Source organism: Verticillium alfalfae, genomic scaffold, assembly GCF_000150825.1.
Source record: "Verticillium alfalfae VaMs.102 supercont1.17 genomic scaffold, whole genome shotgun sequence".
Taxonomy (NCBI): Eukaryota; Fungi; Ascomycota; class Sordariomycetes; order Glomerellales; family Plectosphaerellaceae; genus Verticillium; species Verticillium alfalfae.
In genome coordinates, this window is record NW_003315022.1 from 263,483 (window position 1) to 274,244 (window position 10,762).

At 57.4% G+C, this 10,762-nt stretch overlaps 5 protein-coding genes across 5 annotated transcripts in view; 4 read left to right on the forward strand and 1 right to left on the reverse strand.

Annotated features, from left to right (window-relative positions):
- The window catches only part of VDBG_09934 (conserved hypothetical protein), a gene marked incomplete at both ends in the record, with an annotated part of 1,708 nt that extends 1,623 nt beyond the window's left edge, over positions 1 to 85 (forward strand). The window contains one exon of the mRNA XM_002999848.1: positions 52 to 85. Coding sequence (XP_002999894.1) covers positions 52 to 85 — 34 coding nt within the window. The remainder of the gene's footprint in view (positions 1 to 51) is intronic.
- A 336-nt stretch (positions 86 to 421) lies between these two features.
- On the forward strand, positions 422 to 1,500 carry VDBG_09935 (alcohol dehydrogenase; the record flags this gene model as incomplete). The annotated part of the gene is made up of 2 exons (XM_002999849.1): positions 422 to 704; positions 758 to 1,500. The coding sequence occupies 2 exons, from the start codon at positions 422 to 424 to the stop codon at positions 1,498 to 1,500; spliced, it is 1,026 nt and encodes a 341-aa protein (XP_002999895.1).
- An 844-nt stretch (positions 1,501 to 2,344) lies between these two features.
- VDBG_09936 (conserved hypothetical protein) lies at positions 2,345 to 4,817 on the forward strand (the record flags this gene model as incomplete). The annotated part of the gene is made up of 4 exons (XM_002999850.1): positions 2,345 to 3,598; positions 3,782 to 4,116; positions 4,272 to 4,630; positions 4,696 to 4,817. 4 exons carry the CDS (start codon positions 2,345 to 2,347, stop codon positions 4,815 to 4,817), a joined length of 2,070 nt encoding a protein of 689 aa, XP_002999896.1.
- A 1,821-nt stretch (positions 4,818 to 6,638) lies between these two features.
- Positions 6,639 to 7,838, forward strand: VDBG_09937 (integral membrane protein; the record flags this gene model as incomplete). The annotated part of the gene is made up of 1 exon (XM_002999851.1): positions 6,639 to 7,838. The coding sequence occupies one exon, from the start codon at positions 6,639 to 6,641 to the stop codon at positions 7,836 to 7,838; it is 1,200 nt and encodes a 399-aa protein (XP_002999897.1).
- A 104-nt stretch (positions 7,839 to 7,942) lies between these two features.
- On the reverse strand, positions 7,943 to 9,343 carry VDBG_09938 (glyoxylate reductase; the record flags this gene model as incomplete). The annotated part of the gene is made up of 3 exons (XM_002999852.1): positions 7,943 to 8,541; positions 8,632 to 8,693; positions 8,853 to 9,343. The coding sequence occupies 3 exons, from the start codon at positions 9,341 to 9,343 to the stop codon at positions 7,943 to 7,945; spliced, it is 1,152 nt and encodes a 383-aa protein (XP_002999898.1).
- Between the last annotated feature and the right edge of the window lie 1,419 nt (positions 9,344 to 10,762).

A 10,762-nucleotide genomic window follows, 5' to 3' on the forward strand; every position in this document is an offset into this window, starting at 1 on the left:
AAAAAAAAAAAAAAAAAAAAAAAAAACAAAAAAAAAAAAAAAGATGTGCAGAGGAATCAACGGATTTACGACAGAAAAAAACTGAGAGACTGCTCGCCAGGGAACAGACTCATCCGAACAAACACCGTCAGTTATCAGCGTATGTCAACAAAGGCTCAACCGGTACAAACGCATGCGCGGGTAGGGGGAAGTCGGTGTCCACCCAGACTTTAAGTCACCATAGATTGGAGAGCTCTGGTTGCCGAACGATAAGTTTCGCGTCAATACTTGAGGCCCAGGTATAAGACCCATGAGATCCAGATTTGCACATGTAGGACTCTTTGGTGTCCAGCAACATTCTTCCCGTCCAAGAAATTCCCTCGTCTCTTGTATTCTGTTTTGCATCATCTTGATACCGAATCAATTCACACAATCCACAACCATGTCGTCCCTCCCCAAGACATATAAGGCCTGGGTCGTCGAGAAGGCGGGTGGTCCCATGGTCCTCAAGGACTTGGAACTGAAGCAGCCTGGCCCTAACCAAGTCCTCGTCAGAGTGCGCGCCTGTGGCGTTTGTCACTCGGACACGGGCATGTCATCCGGTGCCTTTGGCGATGTGTTCCCCCGTGTGCCCGGCCACGAGCTCGTTGGCGATGTGGTCGCTGTTGGTGAGGGCGTTACTCGGTTTTCTGGTGGCGAGCGCGTTGGTGGCCCCTGGCATGGCGGTAAGTTTACGTGAGCTGTCTCACAAGTCGCCTAACCACTGACGAGACGGTAGGCCACGATCTGGCATGCCGACAGTGCCAACGTGGACAGTTCCAGATGTGCGATCATGCAGCTATCAATGGCGTGACCCAAGACGGTGGCTATGCCGAGTATGCGCTTCTGCGCTCCGAGGCTGTTGTTCGAATCCCTAAGGAGCTCGACGTAGCCGAGGTTGCGCCCCTCCTGTGCGCCGGCGTCACTGTCTTCAACAGTATCCGCAAGATGCAGGTTGAGCAGGGCAACCTAGTTGCCGTCCAGGGCGTTGGCGGTCTGGGCCACCTGGCTGTCCAGTACGCCGTCAAGATGGGTTACAAGGTCGCTGTGCTGAGCTCGGGCTCGGCCAAGGAAGACTTTGCTAGGAAGCTCGGCGCGCACGAATACATTGACTCGAGCAAGGACGACCCCGTCAAGAAGCTGCAGGAGCTCGGCGGCGCCGCGCTCATTGTGGCCACGGCTCCCAACCCAAAGGCGATTTCCCCGCTGACGGCTGGTCTGCAGCCCGCTGGCAAGTTGTGCATCCTGGCGCCCGTGGGTGGGCTCGAGATCAACTCAATTGACCTCATCCTTGGTGGCAGGTCCGTGTGGGGATGGCCTGCAGGACATGCACTCGACTCGGAGGAGGCGATCGCATTTGCGAGCACTCACAACGTCAAGTGCATGGTTGAGAAGTTCCCCATGTCCCAGGCTAAGGAGGCGACGGACCACATGCTACAGAACAAGGTGCGCTTCAGGAGTGTCCTTATGATTGATGAGTAGATTCTGGGCGAATACCCAATGAATGAAGTCATGGGAGTGTCGGGTAGCGGGCGTTGTTGTCTGGGTGGGTGATGGTTAGTTAAACCACGAAAATACCGAATCAAAAGAGCATCATGGCGTCATGAAAATCGTGCGTCACGCGCTCAACCTGAACCGAGCTACATTCGAAGTAACTTGTCGTATCTGCAGGACGTTTGACTGACAACAAGAGGCTCGCTACAGTTCCCCGCGACGGAGCCAAGAAGATACACCAATGGGGCGCCAATTGGCCATCTTGACTCGGATCCGGCAACGTCGCAATGCTGGTTCCTGGTCTACATGAGGAGCTGATCGGCACCAGCCGTACCACAGGAACCCCGCGCCGCGAGAGCGCTCCCTGAAGAACCGCTGGTTGAAGCCCTCTCCTCCACTGCGCTATTGATCCTTCCATCTTGAAGCTGATGCAGCCGTCTGCCAGTCACTCTTTGCCGACGGATATTTGGATGCGGGCAGACAGCTCAGTGGCTACCGGCGCGCTGGTCCCTTCCGAGATGGACAGCGGTCGTGATGTGGTCGCGGCGGCGTTCGGGCCATCTCGGCGCGCTGACATGGGCCGCTGCGGGCACGTGGCAAGGATGATGATGTGCCATATTGCTATGGTTCTGCGGAGTCAGACCCTTGCTTCCCTCCCCCGGATTTCGGGATGTTCCCCTTGGACAACAAGCCGGGGACGACGTGGGGTTGTGGGTGTCCTTGGCCGGGATGCCTGGGCCGTCTTGACTGAATAAAGCTGAGCTCATATCGCCCCAAATGGTACGACAGACAAGGTGACCAGATGTCCAACACTTGACCAAGTTGACGAAAGATGGTGTCACTTAGGAGTACGTTCTGGCTCATGCTGCCTATCGCGGCGCTCGGCCAGATCGACAGGCAAGTCCGAGCCCGGAAAACATCTCTGCCCACGGCCGGCCGCTCTAACACAAACAGGCATCGCATCGTGAGCGATAACAATATTGTGCGGACGAAACTGATCAACAATGAGACGACACCTCTTCAGGTTGGAAACGGCAACTTTGCCTTTGGCGTAGACACGACTGGCATGCAGACCTATCTGCCGTTCAACACCATGTCGGTGTGGGCGTGGCACAACGATACCGAGCCCAGCGGCGGGTGTGTTTGCCCCTTTCAGAACATGATCATGACCAAAGAAGCTGAACGAGCAACCTCCCCAGGAATAAGATATCAGACTACACCGGCGTGCCGATGGAGACCCACGGCCGCAATGTCTCTTATGATATACCGGACCCCAAGCTCCCCGACGTCTCGCAGTGGCTCATCAGCAACCCTAACAGAGTCAACCTCGGCCGGATCGGCCTCCGCTACAGGAACGCCACGCTGTCGGCGGCCCGCATCTCAGACACGCGCCAGGAGCTCGACCTCTGGAGCGGCGTCATCACCTCCACGTTCACCGTCGACGGCCGCCCGGTCAAAGTCGTCACGCAGGGCGACTTTGACTCGGACGCCGTCGTCTTTCGATATCGACTCGGAGCTGATCCAGTCCGGAGACCTGACGGTCGAGCTCGACTTTCCGTACCCGCCGATCCACTCGACAAAGTACAAGTACGAGGTCTTTGTCGGCGTCTACGACTTTCCGGCCAACCACACGACGAGACTGACGCGCAGCTGCGAGGCGAACACGGCGCACATTTACCACGAGATGCAGGCGACGAGATACAACGTCAACCTCCGCTGGCCGGACATGAGTCCGCTTTCCCTGCAGAAGGTCGAACCAGAGGGTTCAACGGCCCTCACGGCGCACAGGTATACCCTAGCACCTGCATCCGGAAGGGGGGAACAGAAGCCATCTTCGCTCTCGTTCACGGCGCACTTCTCTCCGCGAAAACGCCTGCCAGATCTGCCGGAGACGATCAGGGCGCGCAACACGGATGGATGGCACGATTACTGGGATCAGGGCGGCTTCGTTGACCTGACCGCCTCGACGAACCCAAACGCAACGGAGCTGCAGCGGCGCATCATTACTTCGCAGTATCACGTTCGCGTCAATAGCGCTGCAAAAGGCGAGTCTCCTCAGGAGAGCGGACTCATGTTTTTTTGGGTGGTACGGAATGTGCACTCATCTACAATCATCCACACTCGTGGGAGAGAGAGAGCTGGTGGGCGCATGCTTACGCTTTGCAGGCAAGTTTCACATGGAGATGGTGGTCTGGCATAACGCACATTGGGGTTTCGTGGGGGTCGTGAAGAGCATTTCCACAACATTTTCCCTGCCCTTTATGAAAAGCTGCTACCGACCTCTTTTGCCCGGGCCAAGCTCATGGGCTGGGAGGGCGCTCGATGGCCCAAGATGACGGACACGATGACAGGGCGGAGCTCACAGGCCTCATCAACGCTCTTCTGCTATGGCAGCAAGTATGTCACAATCGTGTACAGCTCGGAAGAGAACCATCTGACAAATGCACAGCCACACCCAATGTACATGGCGATGCTGGCGTATAAGACCAAGCCAACGCAGGAGACCCTTGAACGGTGGGATCCGATACTCGAGGCGACTGCCGACTACATGGCGTCATACGCCTGGTACAACGAGTCGTCTGGAAATTACGACCTCGGCCCTCCGTGAGTTCGTTCGTCACCTCCTACAAGTCATGACTAACGATGTGCAGCTCTTTCGGTGTCACGGAAAACACTCCACCCGAGGACACCCTGAACCTTGCATATGAGCTTGCGTACTGGCGCTACGGCCTCGATGTCGCACGCGAGTGGAAGAAGAGGCTGGCTCGGCCTGTTCCCGGGCACTGGACGACAGTCGCTTCCAAGTTGTCAAAACCCCCGCAGGTCGACGGTCTGTACGCCGTGTACGAAGGCGTCAACTCGACGTGGTGGCAGGATCCTAAACTGAACGGAGATCCACGGAGCCTCATCATGATGCAGGGCATCCTGCCCAACACGCCGGCGGTAGATGAGGAGGTCGGACGACGCACGGCAGATAAGGTGTGGGAGGTCTGGACTGACCAGAAAATACGGGGCTGGGGGAGACCGATCCTAGCGATCAACTCGGCGAGAGTCGGGAACCCAGAGCGTGCTATTTATCACTTGACGGCGTATGATTATTGGAAGTTTGACGATGCTGGTAAGTGCCACCATGGCTGAGGGAGGGCGAGGGACTCGGTTGCTAACGGAATGTGCGCGATGTAGGCTTCGCCATTCGAGGCGGTGACGGCGGGACGCCGCCCCCTTTTGTGCCCGGGAACGCCGGGTTTTCTCTTGGCCGGTCAGTTACCATTTGCTTTCAGTTTGGTGTCGATGCTGTCTCGTAGTTGGCTGACGATTGACTTGCAGTTGCGTACATGGCTGAGGGATGGGAGGGATCATCCAGTGACGCTCCGGGCTTCCCTAAGAAAGGCGGTTGGGTGGTCAAGCACGAGGGCCTTCGCAAGGCTTTGTGAGGGCGTCTCATTTGATCTATTGGCCGTTGAGAATGTATGAATAGGTAATCATAGCTTCTCGAACATGGAATGGAGACCTGCAGAAATCACGGCTGCGGGTTTTCGCATCCGAGCACGTCACATCGTGCTATGCTGGGCATGATTCGTGGACACGGCGTTGAATCGTCCTTCGCATCGTTGTCACCTAGCTTCTGGAAGTCGATGCAACACCAATAAGCCCATTGGAGAGGATGTGACTTGGATAATGCGGCTGGGCATAAAATGGTTGTTGTGGGAGGTTCGACTGAGCGAGAGAGTCACAGTCAATCTTTGGTTGAGGGCCCAGGCCCATGGTTCGATTCACCTGCTGAGCAAATGTTGGGTTCGCGAGCTTGGGTCGCCCTGTCTCAGCCACCAAGCCGTTTTGGATGCTGATCTGCGTTTCAATGGTCTTGTGGGATGAGAAAGAGAGGCTGAAATCCAGCGCACAGCCGTGAGAACTTTGTCTCTTGCGCCCTTGAACGCGTTGCTGCTCAATGGTCAGTAGGCTGGTCAACCCCTCGAACCGTTTCATGCATGACGGGACATTTCTGAGGTATATTTGAGTCAGCAACAATCGACTGCGACCTCAAGATCTAGATGCGAGTCAAGGGCGCTGATCTCAAGTGCCGATAGACCCAGGCGCCACCTAAAGAGAGTTGCGCCCAAACCTGGGTTGGACTGCGATCGGTGGTGGTGGGCGTTGACGCCTCGCAGGGCCTGTCGTCATGTCGGCTGCCCCATACCCTAGTCGGAATGGCTCTGAGCTCGTTTGGGTCTCCTCGAAGGGCTGCATGCGCGCTCCACATCAACGGAGCTCCCTTTAGCAACGGACGTTGCCAGGCCGGTTGGTCCAGGCCGCTGGCGACGGCATGGGTGCGCGTAGGGCGTTGGAATGTTGCTGGGTGATGAGTTCATCTCGATGAGCTCTTTGGGCTGGTGCCTGGCTGCGGCAGACACGTTTCTCAGGACGCAGGTGTCTCTGCTGTTCGTGTCTTAGTCTGCCTGTCTGCTGAGCTTCCATAGGACGAGGGCCATCTTGACAGCCCGAGGTCGGCTGGAGATGGGTTGCAGAGGTTGCAGAGGTTGCAGAGGTTGCAGAGGTTGCAGAGGTTGCAGAGGTTGCATGGACCACAGTCCGGGCTGCAGATGGCTGCATATGGTGGAGGCTGACTTTCGTCCCAGCATCTGGTTCGAGGATACACCGGCGGCCGGCAGACCCCCAACAGGACGCACTGTCATGATCGTCAGGTGCACCTGGGCGCCCGTGGTTTTGAGTTTAAGCCATGTGCTAGTGACTTGTTTCTCGAGGCAGTCACATCTGCGCCCGCCCTGCATCTGAGGAAAGCACAAACGGCGGTGCGAAAGTGGGAGACCAGGCAAGAAGGGCCCCGCCGTCCCTTCTGTCTGTTTAAGACAGTCCCTTCCCTGCGATTACGCCCGCAACCGGCATCGGCGCTCCTCCATCTCATCCCTCGTTCACCGCACGTCACTTGTCAATGATCACCAACTTGTTGAGATGAAGAGGATGCTCTTCGCGTGCATCTTCTTCCACTCTTGCGCCATCGCGTTTCTCCTCCCGCTGGACGCCTGTGAACCCAAACGGCTGCCAGGCCGCACTGCTTGATCAACGGGCCGTGGCCCCGAAACGGCACTCAGAGTCAGCCAACCACCATGTTCGACGTTGATCATGGCATCGTCAGCAACTCGACTCGCGACCTCAACGCCGCCTTCCCCATTGTCATCTTCATCACCATAGCTCTCTACAATGCCGTCGAACTCGCCTGCATCATCTTCTTCACCTTCAAGAAGCGCAATGGCCTGTATTTCTGGAGCTTTTGCGTCGCCACCTTTGGTCTCGTGCCCTACTCCATCGGTTTCCTGCTGAAGGGCCTGGGCATCAACACGCGGCTCATCTATCTCTATGTCACCATGATCGTTATCGGCTGGTCCTTTCTTGTCACTGGCCAGTCGGTTGTCTTGTACTCGCGGCTGCACCTCGTCGACCGCGACCCGAGACACCTGCGCTTTGTTCTCGCCATGGTCGTCACAAACGCCATCATTTGCCATATTCCCGTGTCTATCCTCATCTACGGCGCCAACTCATCGGACCCGGAAGGATTCCTGTTGGTCTATTCTGTTTATGAGAAGATCCAGATTACCATTTTCTTCCTCCAGGAGCTCATTATATCCATCATGTACATTGTGGCCACGACCAAGCTCTTCCGCGACTCGACCCTTCACGCCAAATCTGCCCGCAAGCGGATGCTCTGGCATCTCATCCTTGTCAACATCGTCGTCATTCTGCTAGACATAACCATCCTAGGCTTGGAGTACGCTGGCTATTACGAACTGCAGACTGCTTACAAGGCACTTGTCTACTCGATCAAGCTCAAGCTCGAGTTCAATATCCTTAACGGCCTCATAGATCTTTCAGGGGGTCGCATGGGCACGTCTTCCGGGCGGAACGACTACATCTTCGACGGCAGCCAGCGCGTGCCCGCCTGCTTTGACAGTCTGCCTGCTATGGCCATGGACACCATCGAGGTCGGCGGCACGTTGCAGGACGAGCTTGCTAGAAAGGGTGCCATTGCGAACCCTGAAATTGGCCGGCGGTACTCTGCCCATGTCCAGACCGGCCGCGAACCTACAGACGAGGCAAGGAGCGGCACGGCCGACGGCATATTGATCATGAAAACGACTGAGGTCAATATTGTGCGTGATAGCGAGATTGAGAGGCAGATGAAATGTCTGAGGCGAATATCGACGACCTCGCTGCCTAGGACTGGCAGCTTAGAAATGGCGACAACGCTCGAGCCAGGGGCAGGATCGGCTTCGTCGTCGGAGATTGGGTTTGCGAAGAATGGCGCATAGTGTGGTAACGGTAATGAATCTAATGATACCCTCCTCCGTTTTTCTACGTCACTCATCCTTGGCTCATGATGTGAATGCTTACAGACTCTACCGACATGTAGGGCTCAGTAGTGAAGCGTCCTGTTGATCTCGTTGATCAACGGCTTGCCCTCGGACCAGCGCTCCAGGTTCTGTTCAAAGATGGCCAGCGCACGATCCCAGTAGGCCGTGCTCCGACCGCTGACGTGCGGCGTAAGGAAGACGTTTGGTGCCTTCCATAGCGGGTGGTCCGCCGGCAGCGGCTCCGGGTCCGTGACATCGAGAGCTGCCCCTCGAATCTTGCCTTGCTCAAGCGCCGCCACGAGGGCCTCCTGATCAATAAGCTTGCCGCGCGCAATGTTGGACACGAATGTCTTCTTCTTGGACAAGATGTCGAACTGCTTTGCCCCAAGGATCCCGTCCGTCTCCTTCGTCAGTGGCAGACCTACGACGAGGAGGTCAAGGTCCTGCGCGAGAAAGTCGTTGACGGATTCGACGTCGGCGCCGTGGAACCAGCGCGCCGGCAGCACGCCTTCTGGGTCGCCCGTGCCAGGGACCCAGTAGCTGTCGTCCTTCCGGGAGGCCGGGTCCGCGCGCTCGCTGCGCGGTAGGCGTACACTTCCATGCCCAGGGCCTGCGCAACGGGCCCGCACTGCGGCCGATGGCGCCGTAGCCGAGAACACCCCTAGTCATCGGGAGGGGGTCAGTCATGCGCACAGTTCACGAAGTGGGGGAGCGGGGGGGGGCGCGACAAGGCGGGGCGGGCACGACTTACATGCGGAGGCCGACAGAGTCCTCGACGGGGTAAGCGAGACGGTTGGCCCACGAGGCCTCGCGCTGGCTGTCATGGTAGTGCAGGAAGCGGTGTTGGTGGGACAGCCACGTTCCGATGACCCATTCCGCTATTTGCGGGCTGTCACGGCCGGGTCAGTCGACGACTTGATGTACCCCGAGGGGGGGGGGAGCTTGGGGCTTGAAGGAATCAAAAGGACGTACGGGTGGACGCCGTTGGCCGAGCAAAAAACGACGTCTGGATTCAGATACAGGGCGTGGTCGAGCCACCGGTCCGCGCCGGCGGAGGAGAGCTGCACAAAGCGCACGTTGGGGATGAGCTCGGCGCGCGGCGTCAGCCAGCTTGAGTAGATGGTGATGTCCTTCCACAGCGCGGCGGGGATCTCGTCCGGCGTCGTCAGCGCCCCCGAGCTCGTGCAGTCGACCCAGCGGATCTCGATGCCCGGGTAGCGCGACTCGATGCGGCTGATCCAGTCTTGCTTCGGCGGCGAGGCCACGAGCAGGAGGATCTTGTCGCTGCTGAGGGCCGTTGGGCCCTTTGCTGGGCTCATCGTGGGCACGTCGCGGGCACGCCTACTGAGGGGTCGTGTTTTGGTGATGCACTCTTCGTTGGCGAGAGGAGTGGGGTTTAGTTCAGAGTGAGAATAAATGAGTGCTGTTGACTTGTGGTTGAGCGAGATGTATTGCAGCAACATTCACTCAAGACACAAGTTGTCCAAGGTGTGAGTTTGGAACGATGACAGCATTTCGACAATGCATTGCTCATCCGCAGGATTGATGCGGGATTGGAGGGCAAACGTGGAGTAGCGCTGATAAGCGTCACTGGGTGGAGGAGACATGACAATGCTAGCCGATGTCGGCGTGCGGATCTCATACGCCCTTTGTGAGAAAGGCCGTGATGTTGGATGCAGCAGCAATGCGTCTAGATTCATGACATGCCCGGTGCACGTGCTGGGTGCCGTGGCCTGCTGATTCTGGAAGGATCTTGAAGCGGTGTGCAAGTCTATCAGTGGCCGTGCTGGATCGTGCCGGATCGTGCCGTAACGTGCTAGGTATCTAGGTAGCGCACCGGCCGGCATGCACGTCGAAGAATTGAGGGAGCGAGGAAATAGCCCTGACTCGAGATACGATTGAGGGAGCTTTGCTAATGCTATGGAGGATCTCGCATCCTCGAGCATCGGCCTCCCAGGGCGGAACGGCTCAACCAGCCTACATGACAGCGCCTCCTGGGAGAGGCACGCTTCCTGCTCGAGAAATGAGACTAGACCACACCGTTTTCCAAAACAGATCTCCATGTTGCCCGACCCCTTGCCTGCTTCCATTTTCTGCCATCGACTCCCCCCTCATGACGTGTGCCGCCGGCAGCATCGGCGGGCGTGTGCCTGGGCATCTACGCAGATGTAGCATCATCATGATGCGTCACGCCTTTGCGAATAGAAGACGTGGCTGGATCCAACACTGCGCATCTGAGCAGCCAGGTCACTGACCCGCTGCGCACCTATGGTCCTGTGCTACCTCAAGCCGGGTGACGAGCCGCCGAAGATCGACGCCATACGGAGAGATAACACACAGTGGGTGTTGAGCTTTCGTTGCTGTCGTCAGGGTCATAGGTATGGGAGGTGTCGAATATCTTTGAAAACAAGGCCTCATTTCTCATGGTCGTACAAAAACAACCAGATGCTGACAGGTTCAGGATGACTGTCCGTCCACCAGCCCTGGGGCGTCGTGCGGCCTGGCTATCATGACCAGGCCAAAACGAAGGACAGGGCATCACTGCTTGCGGTAAGATGGGTGATGTTTTACCACGCTGGCCATCCTTTCGCGCCCGCAACGAAGAAAAGGGACAACCTGATGGCGACACTGGCAGCCCAGAAGGAACATGTTAACCAAGATTGGACCAAGATCAAACGCTGGCGGTTGCCAGCATGTCGGCTTCTTCAGTTGTCAATCTCCGAGGCGGGACGCAGGGACGGTGTCGGAGAGGCAGCAGCAACGACAACAAGTTCCGTCGTCGCGAGGACAATGGCTGACGTTGGGGCCGCCGGTGACTGGGCGGCGACGTCGTGCGAAGAGGTGGCTGGGACGGCATGTGTCGAAACGGCATCTGCTTCTGG